The sequence below is a fragment of the Pteropus medius genome, unplaced genomic scaffold (genome assembly GCF_902729225.1).
Source record: "Pteropus medius unplaced genomic scaffold, Ma_sr-lr_union100, whole genome shotgun sequence".
Taxonomy (NCBI): domain Eukaryota; kingdom Metazoa; phylum Chordata; class Mammalia; order Chiroptera; family Pteropodidae; genus Pteropus; species Pteropus medius.
In genome coordinates, this window is record NW_024340692.1 from 1,456,671 (window position 1) to 1,476,786 (window position 20,116).

General features: G+C 35.1%; 2 protein-coding genes across 2 annotated transcripts in view; one reads left to right on the forward strand and one right to left on the reverse strand.

Annotated features, from left to right (window-relative positions):
• Positions 1 to 2,719: 2,719 nt before the first annotated feature.
• RPS6 (ribosomal protein S6) lies at positions 2,720 to 6,625 on the forward strand. Its single transcript, XM_039870230.1, has 6 exons — positions 2,720 to 2,847; positions 3,392 to 3,523; positions 4,040 to 4,250; positions 4,444 to 4,590; positions 6,217 to 6,374; positions 6,482 to 6,625. The coding sequence occupies exons 1-6, from the start codon at positions 2,842 to 2,844 to the stop codon at positions 6,575 to 6,577; spliced, it is 750 nt and encodes a 249-aa protein (XP_039726164.1). The 5' UTR covers positions 2,720 to 2,841; the 3' UTR covers positions 6,578 to 6,625.
• Positions 6,626 to 9,644: 3,019 nt separating this feature from the next.
• Positions 9,645 to 20,116, reverse strand: part of DENND4C (DENN domain containing 4C) — an 83,681-nt gene continuing 73,209 nt past the window's right edge. Inside the window, 7 exon segments of the mRNA XM_039869796.1 lie at positions 9,645 to 9,989; positions 10,217 to 10,281; positions 11,628 to 11,778; positions 14,823 to 14,940; positions 16,037 to 16,282; positions 17,518 to 17,713; positions 18,480 to 18,662. Of these exon segments, the coding sequence (XP_039725730.1) occupies positions 9,853 to 9,989; positions 10,217 to 10,281; positions 11,628 to 11,778; positions 14,823 to 14,940; positions 16,037 to 16,282; positions 17,518 to 17,713; positions 18,480 to 18,662 (1,096 nt within the window). The 3' untranslated portion in view covers positions 9,645 to 9,852.

Genomic DNA, 20,116 nt, shown 5'->3' on the forward strand with positions numbered 1-20,116 from the left:
AATTATGTGTTTTTATCATATAAATAAAATGCATTAAAAAAAAAGAGAAAGAAACCTGAGCAATAGTCCTGGACTTTACTCTTTGCCTCATATTAACTCGCTACCACTATGTCAATAAAAAATAAATAGAGCTAAAAAAATATGGGCAAAGGACTGGAACAGACATTTCTCCAGAAGAGATATACAAATAGCCAACAAGTAAATAAAAAGATGTTCAATATCATTAGTCATTAGGGAAATGCAAATCAAAAACCATAATGAGGTACCACTTCACACTCACTAGGATGGCTATAATTTAAAAAGAAAATAACAAAATAAGTTTTGGCCAGGATGTGGAGAAATTGTACTTCTCATACATTGCTGGTGGGAATGTACTATGGTTCAGCTGTTGTGAAAATAGTTTGGCAGTTCTTCCAGGAGTTAAACACAGAATTACCATATGACCCAGCAATTCCACTCCTAGGTATATACCCAAAGGAATTGAAAACAGGTACTGAAACATACCGGCACTATTCACAATAGTCAAAAGTTGGAAACAGCCCAAAAGTCTATCAATGGATGAATGGATAAAAATATTGTGGTCTATACATAGTGGAAAATTATTCAATCATAAAAAAGAATGAAGTATTGATACATGCTGCAACATGATGAATTTTAAAAAATATTAGAAGCCAGACATAAAGGTCAGGTTACATATTAATTCCATTTACATGAAATATATAGAATAAATCAATCCATAGAGACAACACAGACTGCTTGCCAGTGGCTGATAGGTGAGGTGAATGGGGAGCAATAGCTGCAATAGGTAAAGGATTTCCTTTGGGGATAATGAAAATGTTTTGGAACTAGATATGTTGTGGCCTGTATAGAATAGACCAAACCAAGTATGCTCTCAAAGGCTGTTTATTAGCCGGCGGCTGTCCTGTGCAAAGGAGCAGCCTCGAAATGCCAAGATACAAGGTTTTTAAGCCCTAAATCCCATTCTTCATTCTATCTTAAACACAAAGGTCTATTTCTCTCCTATTCACTACCTGTCAACCCACTGGTCAGGTGTGCAAGCGGGGAGTACAAAAGCAGAAAGCTTGTTGTTAGAATGTTATGTTCCTATGGGTGATTGCCTATGTTCCCAAGGGCAATAGCCAGTATTCTTATGGGCGATAGCCAAACAGTAATTTTCAGCTTATATACAATTGATTATTTTTCATGCCACGCAAGCAAGCAGGGTTACGCGGGCTAAAATTGGCAGTTAGCGTATGAGCTCATTGTTACAAGTTTCATGATTAACAGAATGTAGTTAGGGGTTCCAGAAACTAGGCCTAAGGTATAGACTTCCTTTGTCCAGTTTCAGGTTTTAATTATCCTTTAACCTTTTCATATTTCAGCAGGCTATCACAGATAAAGGTGGTGTTTGCACAATATTGTGAATGTACTAAATGCCATTGAATTTCCCACTTAAAATGATTAATTTTATGTCAATTTTGCTGCAACAAAAAAATCATATACGCTTTTAAACGCATTTCACCAACATTCTATATAGTAACATCAGATGATCAAACAGGATTTAGTAGAGTCTTTCAACTTTGAATGCGAAGCAGACCTAAGCCAAAAATTTTATGATACTAAAGTGGAAAAAGGGATGTAATAACCTTGGAAAGCAAAAATTATTTTTATTTACTTGAAATGCAGTTGTTCTATCTCTTAAAAAAAAATATGTAATAGGCAATAAATGTTCTTTCTTTCCAAGTATTGATTGCGAGTGTGGGCTACAATTAGCTCACCTGAGTTCTCATTCTCCCAAGAACGTTCTGGAAGACTATCAAACGCATTGTATCTTTCCCACATCTTTCTGTACTACTAACAGTTGCAACATTGTTGATTCAAAATTTACCACATACATCCACTTCTCCCTCTGCTGGCTGGCTCCATACTACCACACTCTAATGGACTAAATCTACCAGAGCTGGGGTTATAACCATTTAAAAATATTTACTAAGCATTTATGTATTATGTGCCATGCACTTTCCTACGTTCTGAGTATATCACAGTAAAGACTTAATTTTTCATCTAGTAGAAACAGACCATGAGCAACCTATTTATGTATCGTGATTAAGTACTGTAAAATAGTGCTATACCAGAGAACGAGAGGGATATTATTTGAGGCAGTGTGATCAGGCAAGGTTTCTCTTAGGAGGGATATCTAATCCGAAAGACCTGCATGGCATTGACCAACGGCAGTCGGTGAGTTTGGGACTGTGGAAAGCTCTTAAGGCCAGTACACTTTTCAAGCTAGCGTTACAGGGTGGCGGAGGATATCATTCTGACCACAGACCGGTTACAAGACAAGCGAATGCTCGAGTATTTAAGGGAAAAATAAATCAGGTTTTTGGGGTGTCTTGCTATGAACTGCCGGAACTAGGGCGGGCAAGACACGCTCCCGAAATGAAAATCTTCCGACGGAGTCTGAAGTACAGGAAAGCCCAAGCAAGCTGAACTCCGGTCTCGCTCTCTTCCTTTGGTATTATCAAACGCAGTGTCAGAGATCCAACTGGGGCTCCGCCCTAGCCCAGGGAAACGCGGAAAACCTCAGGCAGGGAAGAGTCTAACCTTCCGAGGTAAACCTCACCCACAGATGTAGCTAACTCGCGGATTACCACAGCCCTCCACCTGACTGCTAGCTAGCTCCGCCCCCGGAAGTGCCGCCAACCCACAATTACTTCCGCTATGCCAGGCTTTTTATTTCTTTTTTAATCTCGCGAGATCTGAAAGTGCCTATGTGATCTGGGCTAGGCGGAAGTCAGGCCTCTTTTTCGTGGCGCCTCGGAGGCGGTCGGCTGCTTCAGGATGAAGGTATGAAATGGTAGCGGGTGTTGAACTAGGCTTGGGGAACGTGCATCGTACCCCAAAACACGGCGTTGCCGCAGTGGTAGCTCTCCAAAGCCTTGGCTCTAGGTAGAGAAGGGTCTGAGGTAGGAGAAAGCTCGCCCTTAATGGGGCCGGAGCTTCTTGGGAAAGTGGATGGCGAGAGATTGCTGCTGGCGCCGCGCCGTGTGGGGAGCGCCATGGTGGCGTCCTCGAACCCAGCCGAGACAGATGCGGCCCTACTGTCCATTTGGCGTCCCCTAGGTGGGGTTCCTTACTCCGAGAGGGTGAATGGCGGCAGATCACCCTTCGCCCCAACTCTTTCCGCAGGGCTTGGAAAAATGTGTCCTATTTTTAGTGCGGTGTTTCTTGCGTATAATTATGCACACGTGATTCAGTGAATAAAGTCAATATCTCAAGTTTTCTGTTGATTGTATGGAGGCGACACGAAAGGCTTTTTGCAATGGAATGCTTTTGTGGTTCTGCGGTTTTCATAAAGCTCTTTTTTTTCCCGCCCCGCTTAAATTCTTAGTTGAACATCTCTTTCCCAGCCACTGGCTGCCAGAAGCTCATTGAAGTTGACGATGAACGAAAACTTCGTACCTTTTATGAGAAGCGTATGGCCACAGAAGTTGCTGCTGACGCCCTGGGTGAAGAATGGAAGGTAAGGGTTAACTACCGAATTGAATTGTTGCAGCTATTTAAAAAAAAGGTGGTAAACGCTGTTGGTAATTGGTATGTGTAATGGGGTTCAAACTCCAGGTTCTGTATGCTGAATTTGGGTTAGTTACTCCCAAATGTCATAAGGAAAAGCTATCACCTGGTCGGGTTATGTAGATCAAATGGGAAAGTAAACATACGTAATTGCTTTGTAAAGCAGTGGTCTCCAAAGGACATCTTTAAAAGTGCCAAGCAGGGGTGTTCTTGTTTGTTGCTTGTTGATACTTTGGTTTCTTAACAGTCTTTATCTAAACTCCTGGAGCTATTACCTCTTAGTAAAACAGGTTAGAAGTATGGCTTGATCGAAAGGAATTTGCTAATCAAACTTGGAAATTGGAAATGCAGACAAAACCGAGTGAAGAAAAATTTAAGTTTCAAATTGGTCTTAATGAACCGTGCTTAATAGAATTGAGGTTATACTTCAGTCTGTTTTATAGCGTACCATTGTATTTTCCCGCAGGGTTACGTGGTTCGAATCAGCGGTGGAAACGACAAGCAAGGTTTCCCCATGAAGCAGGGTGTCTTGACCCACGGCCGTGTCCGCCTGCTACTGAGTAAGGGGCACTCCTGCTACAGACCAAGGAGGACTGGAGAAAGAAAGCGCAAATCTGTTCGGGGTTGCATTGTGGATGCCAATCTGAGTGTTCTCAACTTGGTCATTGTAAAAAAAGGTGAGGCTTATGTTCTTGTGTTGTTTTTGTTAACATTGATTTAAAGCTGATTGTCCAAGTGCTTTTTTATTTGCAGTATTCAGTTTGACCAATGGAGTTGTGGGTTTTTTGTCTGTTTTTACCAATTTATAAAGAACGTATGCTGCTTTGTAAGGAAGTTGAATTAAAATGTCTTTGTTCACTTGACTCTTAGGGGAGAAAGATATTCCCGGTCTAACTGATACTACTGTGCCTCGTCGCCTGGGGCCCAAAAGAGCCAGCAGAATTCGCAAACTTTTCAATCTCTCTAAAGAAGATGATGTCCGCCAATATGTTGTGAGAAAGCCCCTAAACAAAGAAGGTAGGGAAGATTATGCAATTTAGAGCTTGCTAAAGTTTGGTAATTTGTCAGCTAGTGTTTTGTGTGCATATTGGAAGATAAAATCTGTGCCTACTGTTATGTATCTTGAGTTTTTAGGAAAATATTGGAGAGGATCAAGATATGTAGTATTAATCCTTGTTATAGACAGTGCCTTCTAGATTGTTATAATTTTTCTTGAAAATTTTTCTGAAAGTCATTGATGTGTTTATCCAAAGATAACTTACCAGACATTAAGTTCATTGCTTTTAGGTTGAAAGAATGATAGAAAATTCTAAGACTATGAATGTGCTCTAAACCCTCACACACTTGCTCATTCTTTCATATCTAGTTCTAATTTGTTTACAAAAGAAATACATGCTTTCATCAACTGAAGTTGCTTTAAATTCTAGCCCTAATTTTCATCTGTGGGGTGTGGATAGCAATAATAAGAGTTGTGAGAATTGGAAGTTAGAAAAATACTATATTTAGGATACTAGGGAACAGGTGTGGGATTTTATATTTTAATAAATATACGTTGTTAAATTAAGCAACATAACACATGAGGTTTGTGAGGATTCTGTAGTGAAATGTGTGAATGTTTAAATGGAAAAAATAATGTCAGTTCAAGTTGGATTTTCCTGATAAGTCTGAAAAAAAGGGTTTTGGTTTTCAGAACTGGGAACTTAAACCTATACTGGCATATAGTAAGTTGCTCGTTGGTCACTTATTGCAAATATGAGACACCACTTAGGTGCCAGGTACTATTTAAAGTGTTTAGGACAAAGTATAGACAAATTACCTTCATGAAACTTAACATTTTTTAAAAGTAATTGACAAATATATGGGCATTTCCCATAATCACACCTTTGGAAATAACCATCAGTGTAGTATAAGTTTGCTAGTTGACAGGTGATTATAAGATTGGTCATTTATCTCACTTTAAGCAGAACTTGAACAATTGAGCATTTAGTCTTAAGATATTCACCTTAAGAGTATATGTTACTTTCACAAGGTGTCCACAAACTAAAATGATTACATCTGAAAAGGCTTATGCTCTGAATCAAATCTATAATCCATAGGGTACTGGATTATAAATTAGGCTAAATGGAGATTTTTATGAAGAACATAACCACACATTTTAACAATGGTTTAGTTCCCCCTAGATTGGCAAGAAAATATAGATTCAAGCTAAATAGGACTTTAAAGCATGGCAGGATAGAGATGAAGATAATGCTTTAGTTTTCAGTTCAGTTAAATATGCAGTTAATACTATTAAAATAAGGCTTCTGTGTCTTATAGTACCAAGGATATTTAATATTCTACTAAAGAAGACAATCTAATAGTGGAGGGGAAATCAAAGTAGAAAAAAGCTATGATCTTGAGCTTGACATCCAAATTTTAGGTATGGCTTAATGAACTGTCTTTTGAGAATTAAATGTCTTTTAAGGAAAACACTGGCACCTAGTAAAGTTAGTTGGTCACTTTTTGGAAGGACTTTTTCTTATATTTTAAGTTACAGAATAGTTCAAATTTGATTTAAAAGCCCTCATACAAGTTTTCATACATACTAACTCAAGTTTTGATGCACAAGGGTATTGAAGTGATAAAAGTCATTTAAATTTTTAGGTAAGAAACCTAGGACCAAAGCACCCAAGATTCAGCGTCTTGTTACTCCACGTGTCCTGCAACATAAACGTCGGCGTATTGCTCTGAAGAAACAGCGTACTAAGAAAAATAAGGAAGAGGCTGCAGAATATGCTAAACTTTTGGCCAAGAGAATGAAGGTCAGTCTAATGATTGGGATGGAGGGGAAGGAGGCAGGCCTAACTTTGGGTTTGTACTTTTTTAAGCAGGCAAATTCTGACTGTGCTTTTTTGTTTGTTTTCTTTAGGAGGCCAAAGAGAAACGCCAGGAACAGATTGCCAAGAGACGTAGACTTTCCTCTCTCAGAGCTTCTACCTCTAAGTCTGAGTCCAGTCAAAAATGAGATTTTTTTTTAAGAGTAACAAATAAATAAGACCAGACATCAAATCTCCTTTATTGACTGTTTCATTGATGTTAAAACTTTAATGGAGAGAAACTAAAGTCATAGAAAGGGGGTCGGCGGGGGAATATTGAGTTGAGCAATCTAAATGATGCATAATGTCTAAGATAATTGAAAGAGCCTTCAAATTTAGACTGTGATAATAGAGAAGTCCAGGACAGGGTTTCTCTTGGTATATGTGGGTGGCTCAGGAAGATTCTCAGCATACGCATTTCAGCAAGGTATGAACAATTTCCGAGAAAAATGACTAGAACTATTAATCTTTTGTACACTTTATTTTGAGGAATACAGGTTTGTTTTTTTTAAAGATCTATACACAATACATGAAAAGTGCCCTTGTGAAGATAGACATTCGTCATATATAAAAAAGACAATTTGTTAAAAGCAGTTAATAGATACCATTTTGAAATAGTTCACAAAGCTTTTAAAACCAGTGCAAATTTACTACATTAACAAAGCTTTTCAACCCCAGTGAATTATTCATGCTTTTATTTCATACTCTGAACAGGAGTTGACCTTGTCTGTGAATGCACAAAGTATACTTTTTCTAATGGGCCATATCTAGTTTCTACAGTAACTACAATTAGAACTAACCTTTACAGACTAGGGTAAGGGTCTCAAGGCACATTAGGCTTTAAAGGTGAAGAAAAAGGGCTCTTTATTTACTGAAACATATTTTAACCACAAGTGAATAAAATTTTCAAATTTTAACATTTAGATATGTTTCCATATGAGGCCAATAATGCCTGTCTCTGGACCCTACTGTGAGAAGCAAGATCCTTAGTCAACAATAAGAAAATCCCCACTGTTCTTAATACATGGTATTACATAACATGAAAAATCCTGACTGGCAATTGACAAATCAAATTTGAACTTAAAAAGCAAAAAGGGAAAATGTAGCATTTTGAAAAGATACCCAAAACAAGAAGGACTGACAATACAGTCAATGTGGGTAACTTAAGGCCAAAAGGCAAGTCTGGTGTATAGCCCAGAATTGTGTATTAACCTAACATGCAAACCATGAACCACCCCTGCTTTGATTTTGAGTGCAATCCCTAAAGTGGAAAGATAAGGCTGGCCTAGACTACCCTGGCAATTTTGGCAGATTTAAGATAGAGAACTTTTTAAAAAGGGATGTTTTCAAGAGTTAGTGTTTCAAAAATGTCCAATCTTGTATTAACTGGTATGTACCAAAAAAGAAGTAAAAGCAACAACTGAATATCCCAAAGTTATGAGGGACTTATGCTCATTAGTTAACTCGTTAACCATGCAGGATGTTATAATCAACCTACAAAATGCAGCTAAAGTTATATTAGACTCAAATCCAAAACCAGAATATGGTTTTGGACTAAACAATCTAGACTCAATATGAAAGACTGATTTCGGAAGTTATAAAGGATTTACGTTTCATACTATGTACTATACTGATTCAGGATCTGTGGTAGGAGCTAAAAAAGGCCTTTAAGCAATAATTTTACCACAAATTAGCCCCTATTTCTAAATAACTGTAGCAGGCTAAGATTTCCAATATGTAATGGCTATTTAGAATGTTACAGTTATTAGAAAACTCATAATTTGATAATATAGGCAAATGTCCTTAAATGTTTGGGATTTTTTTTTAGTGGGTAGTTCTTTGGTAAGTTGACTACAAAGAAATGGAAAAACAATATTGGAATTCTAAAGATGACAAAAGATCATATACACTTCAGGAGCTTTTAAAATTAGGCACAGCAAACTTGAATTTTTCCTTTCAATGCTGATTTTTTTAAGGGCAATTTTTAAAATGTTGGGGCAATAAGTGTTATGCATTAAAACTAGTACCAAGTCAAGCTGCAAAAATATATACTCAGTATAATCCATTTTTTAAGGTGATGAGGATTGTACATAATTTCTGGTAAGTTCTTCCATGTTGCACTTTCACAATAAATTGAAACTAGATTTCTGCATAGGTCAAATTACCCCTGAAATGTTGAAAGACTCATACAGTAACAGTATGTAAAAGATTATATACCAGGTGGAAAAGATTTGTGCTGTTAACTACCTGCAAAAAAAATTTTTTTTGTATCAACTGATTTTGTCATCTGCATAATTACTATAAAAGTGCACACACAACCACTGGCTTTTTAAACCATGCAGAGTTAAGGCAATCTTACTGTTCCTAAGGGATGTTTCTAAGAAAGGCATGATAATGTCAGTGAGGCATGTGAGGTCATGATTTTCTTAAACCTACTGGCAACAAGCTCAATAACCTTTAAAGTTTTAAGACTTAATTGATTCATTCTAAAAAACAGTATTTACAAATGCACAAATAAGCATAAAAATCTATTATACAAGAATAAAACTGCAGTGCAAGTTTATCCCACAGGTTTTTAAAAGTGACTAACAGCAACCATTTACTGTGCCTGAACAATTTCAGGTCCAAAGACATCACAAGCATTTTAAGCATGTTTTACTTTTGTGAGACTTATGAAGCTAATTTCATTTAAACTGACTGGCTCATTTATTCCAATTTTAAAGCTGTTCTATATTAACATGGTACTGGGAAGAAGATGGAAGTAACTGGATATTCAAGATACAATCCATTAAGGAAAGTAATACTTAATATGAAGGATTAAGATACAAAACAAAGTCAGAGACAAGGTATTTGTCATCAGATTTTAGGTAATTTTGAGATTAATGACTACAGATGAGTTAAGTAGTAGTCATTTAATAGACCCCTTTCAGAAAATTGCAACATGCAATCTAAGAATTTTAATAAATATAATATGGCTGTACATACACATACCTACACAGCCACACATATATACACACATACACAAGAGTTGCTTTTATAACAGATATTTGTTTTGGGGTTAGGCAAATTTACATTAATTTGCCATTCCCCAAAACCAATAGCTTCACATATAAACAAAATGCCAAGGATGATTATGGTTTCTCATTATCAAACTACTACAAATACTGAGAAATCCAAACAATTTTCAGCAGAGGCAAACACTTCAGAAGTTGCAAATTTTCAATTCAATAAACCCTGGGGCATTTTAATGTCATTTTTATATTGTGAGATGATTCAGTATGAATTACATTTCATTATGTATTATCTCAAGAGTTATTTCATTTCAGTTTTCACCAATTCTTAGCATTTGGAACAAACCTTGAATGTTTCCACACTGAATCTATTCCCCTAGCTTTATGTGTCAGAAACCTAGTGAATCTCTTGTTTAAATGACAGGCGCTCCAAAACACTTCCTGCACCATTCCACACTGACACTTGGAGGAACATCGATTTTCTGTAATTTTTCAAGGATCTCTGAAGACAGACTATTGTATGCAAGTCCATATTCGTTATCAAAAGCCTCTGAAAGACATTTTCAAAAATGCAGTTTGATTTGTTAAAGAAAACAAAGCCATCCATTTAAAAATGGTAGTCAAATCATTTTATATAAAAATTTAAACTGCATATTCAGAAGTAGAAATCTTTCTAAAGGCAAGTAAAGTATTTACCCATACCAGTCACAATTTTTTAAATTACTTTAGAAATAGAACTAAGAACCTCCTTTAGTAATCCCTAATTAACCAACTTACCAATATCAATATTCTCTCTTCCAAGAGATACTAATGATAAGAAGAGGATTTCTCTGTATAAACTCCTATAAAACAAATATTTTAAAGTTAATGGGCGAGAGCATAAAAACACATATATGAAGTTTTTTTAAATGGTAAAAAAGATTAAGTTCTGTGATCTAGTTACTAACGTACCTATGTCAGTGTCCTGGTTTTGATATTGTACTACAGTTACATTAGATGTCCCCCTTGGGGGAAGCTGGGTTAAGGATACACTGAATTTGTACTATTTTTGCAACATCCTGTGAATAACTATTTCAAATTAAAAAATTAAAAGTTAATGGGCATAAGCTTTACCCCAAAAATGGCTTATTTTAACTTTATTATAATTTTTAACAATATAACAAGTGTTCTAACTCTAATTTTTAATTAAAACTTATAAAAGCAGAGTCTTCTCTCATCTTTTGCTACTTGACAAAATAATAGATTAATTTCTAAGGAGTTTAAAACCCTTGGAGACAAACAGTGTGAAAGAATGTGGTCTCTACTATCTAATCCAAAAGTAAAGGATTAGTCACCTTCATCTGGTGTGTAAGCATAAAAATGTCACAAGTGAAACCTTAAGAATGAGCTTCATGGCTCAGTTGTTAAAAATGAGAGGACAACTTAAGAAATGGTTTTTGAGTATTTACATCAAACAAAAAATTAGATAGCAATGCTGATTCTGATAATGCTCCATGTGCTTTTCTTTAGTAGCTTCCGAAGCCATAACAGGTCACTTCTAATATTCTTTCCCTGTCCTTACACTACAGATGCTTGAAACTACCCGCTCTTTAGATTATGGAGGCAGTCATCTCTACCTCAATTGCTCAGATTACAAAAAGATCATCCATTTTTGTCATCAATTCTTGCACTAAGCTTTTCTGAAGCTTCCACTGCAGAACTGACTTACGCTAACTGACGCTGGGATGATACTGATCCAAGCATATTAAAAGACAATAGTGAGGATCAGAATAGCTCCATGTCCTTTGTAATTCACTGCTTTGATCACTTTCCCAAAGTGTTTTCTACTCCTAAACTGTTTTTATTTACATTCTATAAGAAAAGATGTGTGGATATGACAGCCTGAACAAGTAGTACATATGTATATATCAATGTTAACAAATTCATAGACGGTATCTAGCGAACAGCAGTATTGTTTCCCAAAGATTCAGTACACGTTAGTTATGGATGAATTACCTACAATTTAAGCTACCCCACAGACACTTTTATTATGGTTATGCTCAAATATGAATTTATACATTTTGGTAGCACTTTCTAAAAAAAATCTTATGTTCTACACTGAGTATGTGTTTCTTTTATAACTAGAGATATTTCTTTAAAAAATTTTTTAAACATGACATTATTTTGAGTGGAAATACTGGATTATTACCTTTGTCTTTTCTTGTCTGGCTTCATTTGCTGTAAAAGCAGGTTGATGGGTTTAAGAACATTATTATGTTGAATACTCTGCCTGATGGTTTCTACTAAAGTGCTGGTTGCTTGTTGTTCCTCTGACAGGGGCGACAGTTTCTTTTCAGAATCTAATAATAAGAACACAGTAATTAAGAATATGTTTATCCACTAATTATTAAAAAAGTTTTTTCCAGAGTTGTAGCATTTTCTAGTTTTCTATTCAACATCACCTCTCCCTTACCAGTAAAATTATGTGACGTGACCAGTTAAAAAATATTTTTCCTGCTTTCTTCAGATAGGAGAGACCTGTCCCTTTGTTCTTTCCTTGAACTTAGGGTTTTGTGCTTGACACTGGGAATATGACAGCTTATAATCCAGCAGCCATCTTGTGACCATGAAGCGGCCTTTACTGATGTTAAAGCAGATACAACAGAAGGAGCATGGGTCCCTGCCGACAGCAGAGGTGCCTACCCAGTCTTGGAGTGTCTAATTCATAACTTCTTTATGTGAGAGAATAATTTTTATGTTTAAACTTGTTATTTTCTATTAAATAGAGCAGAGTACAATCCTAACTGATACAAGGCTAATTTTAGAATTATTAAGAACATTTATACAGATTTCACAGATTACAAAAGTACTTTAGTGGTATACTGGAACTAAACCATACTAGCATTAAAAGTATACAAAATCAACAAGGTGTGCTTGGCCCAGAAAAAAAGAGAAAAGGTTTAATGCTGCAGGTAATTCCAGCAGCCATACAATTTTACTTACAACCACATTAGTTGAGATGGGAATATGTATCCAATAACTCTCCAGGCTGCCTCATTCTAAGTGCCTGTTATAAAGCAAGCTGTTGTATTTTTCATACAACCCAGCCCCTTAAAGGCAACTAGTAATACTTCATTTGTGTTCAACCAAAGAAACAGCAAAATTCTCTGTTACAATACATGAGGCTCTTCTGCCTGCTAAATGATTACCTTAGAATAGATTTGATTTTCATGCTATGTTGTGATTTTAAAGCCTAACCCGAATATAATAGACAACTTCGCAGTCTCTCCTTTAATTGAATTTTTAAAAATAACCCCTTTATTGAGATACAATTCTGAAACCATTCAATTCATCCATTTAAACTGTACAACTCAATAGCTTCTACTATATTCACAGAGCTGAGCGATCATCACCACAATCAACTTTAGAACATTTTTATCACCAAAAGAAACCTCCTATCAGCAATTACTCCTCTGTCTTCCCAATCCCTCAGCCCTATGCAACCTCCAATCTACACTGTCTCTACAGATGTGCCTATTCTGTATATTTCATACAAATAAAATTATACTTTGTGCTCTTTTGTGACTGGCTTCTTTATGATGTTTTTAAATTCATCTATGTTGTAGCATGCATCACTATTCATTACTTTCTACTGCCAAATATTATATACCATACTTTATCCATTCATCAGTGGTTGCTTCCACTGCTTGGCTATTAAGAAAAATGCAGCTAAGTTTTTAGGTGGATGTATATTTTTGCTTGGGTATTATCTTAAAGAGCTTAAGCAACCATCGTGTCATATGGTAACTGTTTATAATTTTGAGGAACTGTGAAACTGTTTCCCAAAGCAGCTGCACTACTTTTTATTCCAGTCAGCAGTGTATTAGGGTTCCCATTTCTTTATATCCTCACCAACACTTGTTAGTATCTCTCCTTTTGATTACAGCCAATCTAATGAATGTGAAGTGGTATCTCTTTGTGATTTTGATGTGCATGTCCTTGACATCTAGTGATATTGAGCATCTTTCATTTGCTTTTGGCCATTTTTACATCTTCTCTGGAGAACTGTCTATTCAGATCCTGCTAAGGTCTGAATGTTTGTGTCTCCCCCAAATTCATATGTTGCGAAGACCCTAATGCCCACTGGCATTGAGAGACAAGGCCTTTGGGAGGTACTAAGGTCATGAGGGCAGAGTCCTCATGAATGGGTTAGTGCCCTTTAGAAAAAGGGCATAGAAGAGATACTTCACCCCTTCTGCCATGTGATCATATAACAAGTCTGCAATCTGGAAGAGGGCCCTCAACTAACCATTCTAGCACCATTGGACTTCCAGCCTTTAGAACTGTGAGAAATTAACTTGTTTATAAGCTACCTAGTCTGTAGTACTTTGTTACAGCAGCCCGAATGGACTAAGATCCTTTGCTCATTTTTTAAATGGGTTGTCTTTTATTATTGAGTTGTAAGAACTCTTTCTATATTCTCAGCACAAAACTCTTTTAAGATACCTTTCTCTATTCTATTCTGTGGGTTGACATTGCACTTTTTAGATGGTTTATTTTTCACCATAGAAGTTTTTAAGTCAAATTTATATATTTTTCCTTTTGAGCGCTACAGTTTAGCTCTTACATTTGGGTCTATGATACATTTTGAGTTCATTTTTATGTATGATTTAAGGAAACAATCCAACTTTCTCTTTTTGCATGTTTCTCCAATTGTCCCAGCACCATTTCTTCAAAAGACTGTTTTTTACTCATTGAATGGTCTTGGAACTCTTGCCAAAAGGCAATTTACTGTATATGTAAGGGTTTCTTTCTGGAACCTCAACTCTATTCCACTGACCCATACGTCTATCCCTATGCAGTATCCCACCTCCTTGATTACTGTAGCTTTGTATTAAGTTCTCAAACTGAGCAGTATGAGTCCTACAACTATGTTCTTCTTTTTCAAGATTATTTTGGCTATTCTGGGTCGCCTGAATATCCATACGATTTTTAGGACAGGCTTGTCAGCACTTCTAAAATTACTCTTCTACTATGTAGAATTTACTCTCCAAATACCTAACCAAATTGGTATATGACAGAAAAATCACAGGCACAAAAAATACTCTTCAACTCACATGGAAACCAGACATAGTTAAATGGATCAATACAACAGCAAATCAATTTGAACTAAAATTGAAAGAATCTTGAAAAGATACTAAAAATGGATGAAATATGTTTAAATAATGCAAAAGAATTTGTTTCTTCTCCTTAATTCTAGTTACCCCCCCACCCCGCCCCCGTAGTCCATTCTTCTTTATTGCTAAATAGTATTCTATCATATGGATAACTTGTACCATGATTTGTTTATTCATTCACTGTGGAGACATTTGGGTTATTTTCAATTTTTATGTCTTTTACTTACTAAAATTTCTCCATGAGACATACAGAGGTTCTCCTGGTTCCTGATGAAGGTTGATATTATCCCATAAAAGCTGAATATACACAAGTTTGCTATCCTGGGACAGAGATGACAGAGGAAGCTAAGAAAGATCAGTAAAAGTATTAGTACCTCAAGCAAAATAATTTGGACCAAGCAAAACTTGATTATATAAAAAGGATGAGTTCTTTCAAAGCTCTGGACCAAAAGTTCTGAGCAGCAAAATTTTTAATTTTTATTTAGATCTGATGATAAATGTTATTATTTTCTGAAATGCAGGTTTTTCATTCTAAATCTCAAGAATGGGAATTACAACTTGGTAACTAGCACAGTGGCTACATGAAAGATTAACTGCCATCATAACAAATCTTAAGAGAAAGTGCAACTGTTTCTACCATCTTGTTGTATTGACCACTACTTAAAATATTTAAATGAGTCAAAATAGAGTTTGTAATATTGTAAGATTGTGTTGTGCCCCTGGTGTATGTCTGGGGTGTGAGGTGTCTTTCAATATTCAATATCATAAAATAAAGTAACTTGAGTTGCTCACTGTCTCCAGTGGGATCAGAAACCCTAGTACAAGCAAAGTGAGTGCTTTAGCCCCAGACAAAGCCAGACTGTGATCTTGTCTATCACTTACTAGGTATGTGATCTTGCAAAAACTACTTAACTTCTCTAACTTTTAATTATGTCATCTGAAAATATGGAAGAGTCCTTTAAAATAAGGTCATTATGAGAATGTCAGCTGGGAACATGATAGTTCAGAAGAAAAGCTACCTTTTCTAGCCACTCTTGCAACTAGAAATGACCATATAAGTTCCGGCCAAATGGATAAATATGAAAATATTATGGGCAACTCCAGGAACTGTCCCTAAAGAAAGAAGACATACTTTTCTCCATCCATTTTTCTCCTTACTGCTAGCTGGAAAGTGGATGTGATAGCTTAGAAGTAGAGTCAGTCATCTTGGACCAGGTGTAGAACTTGGAAAGGGAGATCACATACAGCTAAGCAAGATAACAGGATCATCTTAGGTCCCTAACATTGTCCCATCTCTGGACCACCTACCCAAACTTTTAAGGGAGAAATAACTACATCTTAAGCCACATTACACAAATTATTGTATAATTTCTGTTACTTGAAGTTAAGCCTCGTCCTAACCAACACCAATATAATATAAGTATAAAATTTGGTACCCTACCTGAATACCTCCATTACAATGTTCAGATGAGAGGATAAGTCCTGGCAAATTACTAGGAAGGTCCAAACGTCTGAAATACCATACGAGGTTCCAGAAAATGATTGGATGTTGATTGATGAAAGAGGATGTGTGAATCACCTGATCACCTTCATTTTCTAGCAAAGATTCAAGTTCTTTACGAAGTACTAGAGGACTCAAGTAAGGCACAGAAACAGGGGGAGGATTGGGTCTTTTTCCTAAAGGATCCTTAAAAAAATAATACAAAATAGTATCTATTTAATTCTGTATGTTTAAGAGTACTTCTCAATTAGATTATACTTCTCTATCCTTTCAAAATTAGTTATCTCAGGGCTATTGCTACATGCAGTAGAACACCCTAATGAAAACCCAAAAATAGAAAAAATACTTAATCATAAATACCGTTAGGTTAAATAATTTTAAAAGAAAATTAATAATCCATATAATAGACCCTATTTTAAACATGATAGAGTTTCTCTATAATGCTGATAAGACCAATGGCCTATTATGTAAGATTGATTTTTCCTTATCAATTTTTTTAATAAGAAATGTTTGCATTTAGATGTTTTATGATGATGCTATCAAGAAAATCTGTGACTTTTCTTTGGAAAATCAAACAGAACACCTGAGAGAAGTTTCTCTTTATATACGTATTCCGCATAATAAAGAAGATAACAGAATTAGACTACCATCATTTTATAAGCTTAAAATGAATAACTTGATCTAGGCATTGAGGCATTAATAGTTACTAACCTCATAAAGATAGTTCATGTCTCCTACTGGAGAAATCTATCACCTCTGATGAAGTTGTCTTACAAAAATAAACAAACGAATGAAACAAAAACAAAAACAAAACCTGAATCTGACTAAGCTTTTAGCTACTACTAACAATATACAGAGTTATAATCAACAAATATACTGCAAGGGGAAAAAACAGGGTATACAGATTTAGAAAGACCAAAAAACAGATCAACCAACTGCAGTGCAGGGACCTTATTTGATCCTGATTGCTCAAACTACAAAACACAAATACCTGACATTTTTGAGACAATTAGAAATTTGAACAAAGACTGAATAATTTGATGTTATCTGTTATTTTTTTGGTCTTTTAGTGGCATTGTATTTTTAAGAGTCCTTATATTTTGGAGATGCATTCTGAAACATTTACAAATGAAATATATCATGTTTGAAATTTTCTTCCAAATAATGTCGAAAGGAGTGAGTGAATGAGGGTATGAACAAAAGAAGAATGGCCATAAATTAAAAATTAGTGAATCTAGATGATGGGTCAAGGGGCTCATTTACGTACTCTACTATTTTCGTACATACTTGAAATTTTAAAAAGTTCTTAGTTTTTGAAAAATTCTTACCACTTTTTATGTCATTAAAATAAATCTTCTACAGAAGAATTATGTCCTGCTCTAATACTTACATGAATACACAATATAATTATTGTTACATACCACGACTTCCTGCAGACTGTTTGGAAGACTAACTGTTGAAATGCCATGAAATGGTCGCTGGGAAAGATCAATATTTTGCAAAGGACCTCCAACACTGTGACTTCGAGTCAAAGATACATTCCGCTTTGCTAAACTATTAGGCACAGGTGAAATTTTCATAGTTTGAACATCTCCACTGGCTTTCTTTATTTCATCACTTTAAAAAAAAAGAAATGCTCTGTTTGTTCTGTAAAACAATTTGAATCCGTTGAGCTAGAGAGTATTTTCTACAATGAATTTTAAGTCTACTGCATATATCTGAGAAGAGTCAGTACTGGAGTATAAGACTACTTCAGGCATTTTTGTAAAACTAGTCAAAAGAACAGGATAGAGTGGATGACTCTGGTGAAGGGCGAAGAGGATGTATAGTAAATAACAGGTATTATTTTAAAAAGATTAAATGCCCATTCAGTTGCTTTATTCAAACATTATTTCATAAGTTAAATAAAATCACCTAGAAGTAACTATACTGCATGTAAATAATTAGTCCCTGACAAGTATGTAATCTCTACCATGCCATGATCTGCCTAAAGAGACCAGATCTTACTTTTTTATTTTTAGTGTTTAGCATAATGCTTACATGCTCTCAATAAATGTTTGACTCAATAAATATTTAAGAGTAAAATAAAGAATATACCTCACAGTAAAGAGAATTTGGAAACTGGCAATGACTACGCTAAAGGGGAAAATACTTTTTACTGGTTGAGAAGTTCATTTTGTAAAAGATACCATAAAACATTAAACAAAGTTTCAAAAATGGTTTATCATCAGATTCACTCATTAGGTATTTAAACAATATACAGTAGTAAAAAGTTAAGGTTAAATTTTTAAAATGCCAGAACTTATAAGAGTCAGGTAATCTTTAAGATCGAATTTTTACAAGAATATCCAATTTCTTATGAGTTCTCTATACTCTATGATACCTTGATTCAACTACAGAGCTCGTTTCTTCAGTTATCGTCTGGTTATGTTTAGAAAAATCCATAAAGTTGATCAAGTCAGGTTCTGCTGAACTGGATACAGGTTTGTGCTCCAAAGGTTCACTTGCCAATGGAATGCTGCCACTTTGTAAACTGTCACCAGAGGTACTTGGTTTTAGGAAAAAGCTAAATATGGAGCAGTACAAAAAAAAAAAAAAAAAAATTTAAAAATCCTAAAGTCCTCTAAAGTTCATATTTAGAATCACTTTATGGTAAAGCAGTCATAATACATTATACAATCCATAAAAGTACTGCCTATTTCAAATACACACTCACCCACCTCACTCTCTCACCCTTCCCCTCCCTCTTCTGCTTTCATTCCTGCCCTCCTGTCCTAAACTATTCAAATGAAAAGGTCTAGAGGAGATCATCAGAGTTCATTTTAAGATCCCTTTAGTTTTTGAGAACCATTAAATAAAGCTATGAAGATGAAAAGCAAAATATTTCATTAATTTTCTCAGTTAAAAAAAGAGCATGAACAGCATCATTTTAGCATGTATTAACCTATAATTGTTTATAATGCCTCTTTTTCTCCCTTATAAAATCTCCATTTTGTTTTCAGTCATTTCCTCTCCTATTTATTATTTTATTGTCAGCCCTTACATTGACGATGTGAGGGCTGGGCCTTGTAAGGAACAGTGAGAGAACTTTCGGAGATAAAAGTAATGTTCTACATCTTGATAAGGGTTTGATTCTGCACAAGTGTATGTATTTACTGTTTAAATGGTAATTTATTGTATACCAACTTTTTCTTTTAAAAAGAGAAAACCTAAAATGCTGAATTCTAGTTGATATGTATCTGAAGTCTGGGGAAGAAGTGTATTAAGGTCTACATATTATTCTAAATGAATAAAAATATAAAATGAATTCATGGATGAATAGAGAGATAAAAAGATAATAAAGCAAGTATAGTAAAATGTTAATTATACAATATCGCAGTGGATATTTGGATGTCACTGGAAAAAATCTTTAAACTTGATTGTAAGTTTGAAATTTTCCATAACAATATGTTAGGGAGGAAAAATCAATAATGTTCTTTTATATCCAATTAGAACTATAAAATGAGATACCACAATAGCTTAAGAAACACAATTAACTCAATAAAAAAAGTACAAGACTTATGGAGAATTCAAAAGGACATAAAAATTTTTTTTAAAATAGATATACTGTTTTATAAGCTATATAAATGTCTAACCAATGTACTGTATACTTGAGACATATATTTTACAGTGTATTACATCACTGTAATGATAATAACAAAAAACTGGAAGCAACTGAAGTATCCAACACTAGGATAATGAGATAAGTAAAATGAGGTATTAACTTCCTGTAGGAGAAAAGAAAAAAACCAGCTTTACATACAGAAACTCAGATAAATTTAACACTGAGTAAAAAAAAAATAGAGATTTTTAGCATTATTCCAATTATGTAAGTTTAATGTGATAATCCTGCAAAATAACATATTTTATGAGAATATATATTCAAGGATATACCACAAACAGCACAATGTCTTTATTGAATAAAGGAATGAGTGGGAATGGGTAGGGTGAGGAAGATAATAAAGGAGGGCCCTTGCACAA

Coding starts and splice junctions, on each gene's coding strand:
- RPS6 (XM_039870230.1), top strand. Junction 4,251..4,443: donor CTTGGTCATTGTAAAAAAAG/GTGAGGCTTATG, acceptor CTTGACTCTTAG/GGGAGAAAGATATTCCCGGT. Junction 4,591..6,216: donor AAAGCCCCTAAACAAAGAAG/GTAGGGAAGATT, acceptor TTAAATTTTTAG/GTAAGAAACCTAGGACCAAA.